The sequence below is a fragment of the Coregonus lavaretus genome (genome assembly GCF_964263955.1).
Source record: "Coregonus lavaretus genome assembly, contig: HAP1_SCAFFOLD_3588, whole genome shotgun sequence".
In the NCBI taxonomy this organism is placed as follows: Eukaryota; Metazoa; Chordata; class Actinopteri; order Salmoniformes; family Salmonidae; genus Coregonus; species Coregonus lavaretus.
The window spans coordinates 38,149-45,652 of record NW_028165554.1 but is presented as its reverse complement, the minus strand read 5'-3'; the positions used below and the strand labels follow the sequence as shown (position 1 = coordinate 45,652).

At 42.4% G+C, this 7,504-nt stretch overlaps 1 protein-coding gene across 1 annotated transcript; it reads right to left on the bottom strand.

The window, feature by feature from the left end:
* Nucleotides 1–1,650: 1,650 nt before the first annotated feature.
* LOC311115732 (tumor necrosis factor ligand superfamily member 13B-like) lies at nt 1,651–6,861 on the bottom strand. The gene is made up of 6 exons (XM_084190881.1): nt 6,305–6,861; nt 3,963–4,146; nt 3,277–3,333; nt 2,970–3,094; nt 2,490–2,640; nt 1,651–2,407 (listed from the first exon to the last, which is right to left on the bottom strand). Exons 1-6 carry the CDS (start codon nt 6,581–6,583, stop codon nt 2,295–2,297), a joined length of 909 nt encoding a protein of 302 aa, XP_084047007.1. The 5' UTR covers nt 6,584–6,861; the 3' UTR covers nt 1,651–2,294.
* Nucleotides 6,862–7,504: the final 643 nt, after the last annotated feature.

Genomic DNA, 7,504 nt, shown 5'->3' with positions numbered 1-7,504 from the left:
TGTTGTGTTAGTGATTTCCAGTAAAAAATATGGATACAGACCTGCTTTCTGGCTGCCTCAATGTGTCGAGGAAGAGAAGCACCAGTGTACCATAATGTATTTCACTGTAGTTTCCTGTGGGAAGGTTTCCCTCTGTTGGTTACAAGTGGTAGGCTACAACTAACCCCCTCTCAGGAAGGGATGACATCCCTATCAGCACCACCAGCCATAGTGATTGGGCGCATTCGAGCAAATCATTTTTGTCAAGTCGTCACCACCTTTTAAAGTGTCCTGCATTATGAGGATAAAAATTGTCCCACATGACCCTATATGTCGACTGCATGAACATGACAAAAATGTGATCAAAGGTAATGAAGTTTTGACTGCAGTCGACTGCAAGTTTCTGCAGTTGCTCTTCACCAACTTCATCTTGCAGCCATCGCCTGCATTGTGGGAGGCTTTCTTGTTAACCAATCATTAGGGTGTTTTTGTTTGACCCAAGCAAACATGACCAAAGACGTGACTGAAACAGGAACCAACTTTGCTGCAATTCATGTGTACAGTGGATAGTTACAAATGAATGTCACCAATATATATAAATATAAAATATAAACGCTACATGTAAAATGTTGGTCCCATGTTTCATGAGCTGAAATAAAAGATCCCAGAAATGTTCCATATGCACAAAAAGCTTATTTCTCTCAAATTGTGTGCACAAATTTGTTTACATCCCTGTTAGTGAGCATGTATCCTTTGCCAAGATAATCCATCCACCTGACGGGTGTGGCATATCAAGAAGCTGATTAAACAGCATGATCATTACACAGGTGCACCTTGTGCTGGGGACAATAAAAGGCCACTAAAATGTGCAGTTTTGTCACAGAACACAATGCCACAGATGTCTTAAGTTTTGAGGGAGCGTGCAATTGGCATGCTGACTGCAAGAATGTCCACCAGAGCTGTTGCCGGAGAATTGAATGTTCATTTCTCTACCATAAGATGCCTCCAATGACATTTTAGAGAATTTGGCAGTACGTCCAACTGGACTAAAAACTGCAGACCACGTGTAATCACGCCAGCCGAGGACCACATCCTGCTTCTTCACCTGCGGGATCGTCTGAGACTAGCCACCTGGACAGCTGATGAAACTGAGGAGCATTTCTGTCTGTAATAAAGCCTTTTAGTGAGGAAAAACTAATTCTGATTGGCTGGGCCTGACTTCCCAGTGGGTGGGCTTGGCTCCCAAGTGTGTGGGCCTATGCCCTCATAGGTCCACCCATGGCTGTACCCCTGCCCAGTCATGTGAAATCCATAGATTAGGGCCTAATGAATTCATTTCAATTGACACATTTCCTTATATGAACTGTAACTCAGTAAAATCTTGAAATTGTTGCATGTTGCATTTCTATTTTTGTTCAGTATAGATGGTACAATGATTCCCAACCCTATTCAGTGCTTGTTTTCTCACATAAACTGAAATTCAGCGAACAGTGTAGCATTCTAGCAACCAGGAAATGACAGAGCGATTTCCACTAGTTAACACAGCCACAAAGTCAGAACAGCTTTCACATTTTGACAACAGATGCGGCTCTGGCGGGAGAAATCAATGGGCGAATATCACAGCCAATCACAACATTGGCAGGTAAGTAATACTGTGAAACACTATCATTCCACTATTACTGCAGATATATTATGGACATTTTTTGAAATTATAATGCAAAAATTATTTTAAAAAATCCTGTGTGGAGCACCATTAAAGGGCCAAAGAGTTTGAAAAAATATTGCGATACTGGTATCGTCACAGCCCTAAACAACATATGTATTGACAATGTATATATACTGTATATGACCATAACAACATGTGTATTGACTATGTCTGCATATGACCAAACAACATGTGTATTGACTATGTCTGTATATGACCAAAACAACAGGTGTATTGACATAGTATATGACCAAAACAACATATGTAAAGAGGTCTACATGAGTGAACGTTGAGCCACCTGCCAACAAAAGCCTCAAACATTTCAGATCACACAGTGACAGAGGGTGACACTGCTGTCACATAAGGCATCAGCCAGTCATAGGCCATGAGTCTGTGAGTCTGTATGTCCGTCCATCCCTCAGCCACAGTGTAAAGCAGTTGGCATCATAGTAGAAAAGATGATGTAGCTATGAGACCCACAAGCCATTAGTTCATTTAAATGTAAAACCATTATCTCTTCTTCACCACAGCCAGTATCCACCACCTCACCACTTCCAGTCCCCCCAGTTTGTATCCCCTAGTCCCCCAGGTTCAGCCTCCCTGGTCAGGGTCAGACCAGTCTAAAGGCCCCCAGGAAAGTAGAGTCTCCATCCAGAGAAATGTTGGCTGTAGAGCGAGGTATCAACAGCTCCACACTGTCCCCGACCTCCAGCTTCACTATACCTACAGAGAAGAGAGTTAACACACTCATATACGTACAGGGACGTACGCAAACACACACAAACATGCACACGTACGCACTCACCCCCTGTGTAGCAGGTGTTGTATGGGTAGACAGGGTTCATGTTCTGGATACAGCGGAACAGTGTGACATGCTGAGCTTCATCTCCCACAACGTTCCTCTTCTTCCTGTTCACCACATGACCCATGGCAAAGGTCCTGTCCATGTAGTACACCTGTATGAGGAGACAGACAGACACAGACAGACAGACAGACAGACAGACAGACAGACAGACAGACAGACAGACAGACACAGACAGACAGAGAGCGAGCGAGACAGAGAGTAGTTAGAGCCATGACCTATACAGAACATGTGCAGGAGAAGAAGATGAATGTTGTTGGACTTGTGAGCTATTGTAGTACACCTGGAGAGAGAGAAGGGGAGAGTTAGGTATTGTGAGCTGTTGTGTCTATGTAATAGCTCAGAGCTACTGTACCTTTATCCCATGTGATCTAGCACTAATATGATACACCAAGTTCTCTCCTGTAGACGACCAGTGCTCACCTGGCTGTAGACAAAGTAGTATCCCTCCTCTCTGACAAGAATGCTGTCACTCTCTGCCTCCAGGGCGGAGCCTCTCCTAAGCCCCTCCTGCCAGGGGATCCCTGTGTGAGGCTCCAACGCAAACTCTGCACAACACCAGAAACACAAACCATGCATGAACCAATCAAAACTCCATCGACCTCGACAAACAAACCATGCGTGAGTCGATCCAAACACGAACTACCTAGCATAGCCCAAGTCCCAGTCTGTATGTCCTTAAGTCAATTTAAGTATTTCTGGTAAAATTGTAATTCCTGGTTTACAGTACCTTTCTGGAATGTTTTCCTGTTGCTATCTGCCAGCATCTGTAGACAGGGTTGAGACACTAGAGGGTAGGACAGAGGGAGAGTTTAGCATTGATTCAAACTACCCAATAGTCCCCTCCATGTAGCCCAACTCTCACACTCTCACACACACACACACACACAGACACACACACACACACACACACACACACACACACACACACACACACACACATAATCAAACATGGTTTTCTTGTATACTGAGTATATCATGTACAATTATAATTACAACTGATTGAACAAACGTTTTTTAAACTTATCTTTGTGTTGTGGTTTTCATATCAGCCCTTTTGGGCTTCCAACCTCACATGGAAACACAGTTTTTACCAGTTTTTTTATCTGTACTGTTTTGTCTTTCACTTATTTTTTTTGGTGCAAAAAAATATTACAAAATATTAATACATAAAAAATAAACCTCACTGTGTACAAGATGAGTTATTTCTAGAGAGAGTGAGAACAAAAATGTTGCAGCTTGCCAGAAATAACTAAAGTGTACTTGTTTGAAGTTCAGTGTTCAACATTTTAAAGCAACAGCCCAATTGTGCACCATATAATCTAAAAACAGCACAGCATTGACAACGTGCTAATTCACCCTTCAACATGTCAAACAGATACAAATAGTCACAGAGAATAGTATTGGAAGTCTTGCCTGTGTTCTTAGGTCCTGTGCCCACACTCCTCTTCCTGATGAAGGACAGCCTAGTCTGGGGGTCAGTGGGGTGTGGAAGGGGCTGGGGGTCAGGGGTGTGTGGAGGGGGCTGGGGTTCAGGGGGGTGTGGAGGGTCTGAGCTGCTCCTCCTGGTTCTGGAGCTGCTGCTCATCTGCTGCAGTGTCTGGGTAATGCATCAGAAACAACTCCATCTCATACAGAGAGGGAAAAAAGTATTTGATCCCCTGCTGATTTTGTACGTTTGCCCACTGACAAAGAAATTATCAGTCTATAATTTTAATGGTAGGTTTATTTGAACAGTGAGAGACAGAATAACAACAACAAAATCTAGAAAAACACATGTCAAAAATGTTATAAATTGATTTGCATTTTAATGAGGGAAATAAGTATTTGACCCCCTCTCAATCAGAAAGATTTCTGGCTCCCAGGTGTCTTTTATACAGGTAACGAGCTGAGATTAGGAGCACACTCTTAAAGGGAGTGCTCCTAATCTCAGCTTGTTACCTGTATAAAAGACACCTGTCCACAGAAGCAATCAATCAATCAGATTCCAAACTCTCTACCGTAGCCAAGACCAAAGAGCTCTCCAAGGATGTCAGGGACAAGATTGTAGACCTACACAAGGCTGGAATGGGCTACAAGACTATCACCAAGCAGCATGGTGAGAAGGTGACAATGTGACAGGTTAAAGGACATATTCATAGCCTGTTATACACTAAAAAGTATTAGTAAGTTCATGGTATGTAAGGATCTTAAAATATCTAAGGTTAAAAAGATCATGCATTCAGTACTAGTTCATAGAGATTGATAAAATTCATAATTGTGTTAAAATCCGTCAAGTGTAAAAGGGTAAATATTGTAAGAGGAATCTGTAAACGTTATATTGACTACTTTATTTTGTGGTGCCTAATTTAAGGGTAAAAGTGTTAATCTGTGATCTACTAAATGCTCTTAATCTATGAGCCTGAGATCGATTGCTCTGGTCTCCACCCAACTTTCTGGGGAAATCGCAGTCTTTTTTCTCATTATACTAAAGTTTTCAGTGAGGAAACATAACTGCGTCACTCTCGTGATTATTTCTCCCCTTTTTCAGGTACGTTATTGATAAAACGAGATAATTTGAATGTAATAACTTGCTAACATGTCAAGAGAGTTTAAGGTATGTGTTAGTAACATCTTGAGTAAGTTAAGTTAAGTTGAAGGGAGTAATAGGTGCGTGTGTGAGTGAAACCTGCTTGGTTGCAGCGAAGAATAGCTTCGTACTGAGAGTAGCTGCCATTTTATGTTAATTGTGAATGAACATGTGCGCTGTTAATAATATATTTTGGGGTTATTTGTATAATGTGTTTCGAATACTTTGTTGACATGGTTGATAAATGTAGTTATGGGTTACTGAGCTAAAGCTACTTTGTGTTTGACAGTTATATTGAAACATTTGTATATGTTTTAGTGAATTACAGTTTATGCTGTTGTGACTTGAATAAGCTTTGTACCCTACAAAACTCTGGTTCCTGTAGATCTGTTGTTCTGTAAAATGTGGTATTTTTGTAAAAGGATTATACTAAAGTTTTCAGTGAGGAAACATAACTGCGTCACTCTCGTGATTATTTCACCCCTTTTTCAGGGGCGTAACAACAACAGTTGGTGCGATTATTCGCAAATGGAAGAAACACAAAATAACTGTCAATCTCCCTCGGCCTGGGGCTCCATGCAAGATCTCACCTCGTGGAGTTGCAATGATCAGTAGAACGGTGAGGAATCAGCCCAGAACTACACGGGAGGATCTTGTCAATGATCTCAAGGCAGCTGGGACCATAGTCACCAAGAAAACAATTGCCAGTCTCCAGACCTTAATCCCATAGAAAATCTGTGGAGGGAGCTGAAGGTTCGAGTTGCCAAACGTCAGCCTCGAAACCTTAATGACTTGGAGAAGATCTGCAAAGAGGAGTGGGAGAAAATCCCTCCTGAGATGTGTGCAAACCTGGTGTTCAACTACAAGAAACGTCTGACCTCTGTGATTGCCAACAAGGGTTTTGCCACCAAGTACTAAATCATGTTTTGCAGAGGGGTCAAATACTTATTTCCCTCATTAAAATGCAAATCAATTTATAACATTTTTTATATGCGTTTTTCTGGATTTTTGTTGTTGTTATTCTGTCTCTCATTGTTCAAATAAACCTACATTTAAAATTATAGACTGATCATTTCTTTGTCATTGGGCAAACGTACAAAATCAGCAGGGGATCAAATACTTTTTTCCCTCACTGTATCATACATTATTTACAGACTACAGATCAGTAGTGAACATGTAAACATTTTACCTCTTCGTGCCTGGCCTCTTGTTGCTCCTCTCTCCTGCGAAAGACTTCTGACCGGAGCCCCTCCACCTCAGCCCTGAGGGCCAGCAGGTGGAACAGAGATAGGGCTGAGAGAGACGATGAGGTAACCGCTGCCAGGGTCAGCAGCAGGACCGGCCAGGACAGCCTCCGACCGCCAGACTCCTGCCTAGGCACAGGGCCAACATCCTCAGAACTTGGACCTGCAGACACCATCACAGGGACCAGACAGCCTCCTCCGTAGTCACACAGACTGCATGACATGCCCTCTTAAGGGCTCTCCTCTTGGGATAGTAACGCTGGATCTTCAGTCTTTAGTCAATGTTTCTGGTATGTTCTGTTAAGTTCTAGTCTGTCTCCTGCTCTCTTAACTGTCTCGTCTCTCCAGACACTCCGTTGTCACTCCTTCTTAGCTTTTTCTGGACTTACTTTCTATGTACGACTCCTCTGTTAGTCCTTCCCTTACTTCCTCTTCTGTTTCTTCCAGGTCTTTCTTTCTCTCCTGTCTCAGTGACTGCACAGTCTGAACACCATGCTGGAATGGTGTATAAGGCAGGGTAGAGCAGCAGCCTCCCTCTTCTCTGTTCCGCTCGGTTAACCACAGTCAGAACTTCCTGCTCTGATGACGGCCAAGTCAAACCACCCTATCTTTTTATCCATCTCCGCTCTGTCCATCCTCCCCGCTCTAAACGACAAACTCTGTTTTCTCTCCGTCCACTTTAGTCTGAAAGGGCACAGCAGGGGAGACACATCTGATCAAGCTATAAAACAGATGTCAAATCATACTTAGTGTGGCACGGAAGAGGAAACGTAAGGATAGAAACATGATGACTCATATTTTGGTCTGAATAGACAGCTGATGACAGGATGGCTAACTAGAAAAGGAAGTGCAAAAATCTCCCCTTACATAAACCTATTTCTGTGAATGTGGAACCAGACCCTTTACAGAGAAACATATGTTGCTAAACATCACAGAAGAGAGAGATTAGCAGAACCTTGGGTTTATTCAGTTATTGCATGTTACTGTACAAAGAATAGAAAGTGAGATTGTGTACTTAGAAAAGAAGACTGAATATTTAAAAAACATTTGAGTAGTAAAATTACTGCAGTGGTTGTTTTCCTAAACAGAATGGATGCACAGTACAAGTTCAGTTCATGAGGGTACAGAGCTCTCAACTACAATAC

What these genes read in the sequence shown, in the direction of transcription:
- LOC311115732 (XM_084190881.1), bottom strand. Translation starts at nt 6,583, where the DNA reads ATGTCATGCAGTCTGTGTGACTACGGAGGAGGCTGTCTGGTCCCTGTG. An exon ending in AAGAGGCCAGGCACGAAGAG is followed by an intron (nt 4,147 to 6,304) that starts GTAAAATGTTTA and finishes TGCATTACCCAG; the next exon opens with ACACTGCAGCAGATGAGCAG. An exon ending in CAACACCTGCTACACAGGGG is followed by an intron (nt 2,408 to 2,489) that starts GTGAGTGCGTAC and finishes TCTTCTCTGTAG; the next exon opens with GTATAGTGAAGCTGGAGGTC.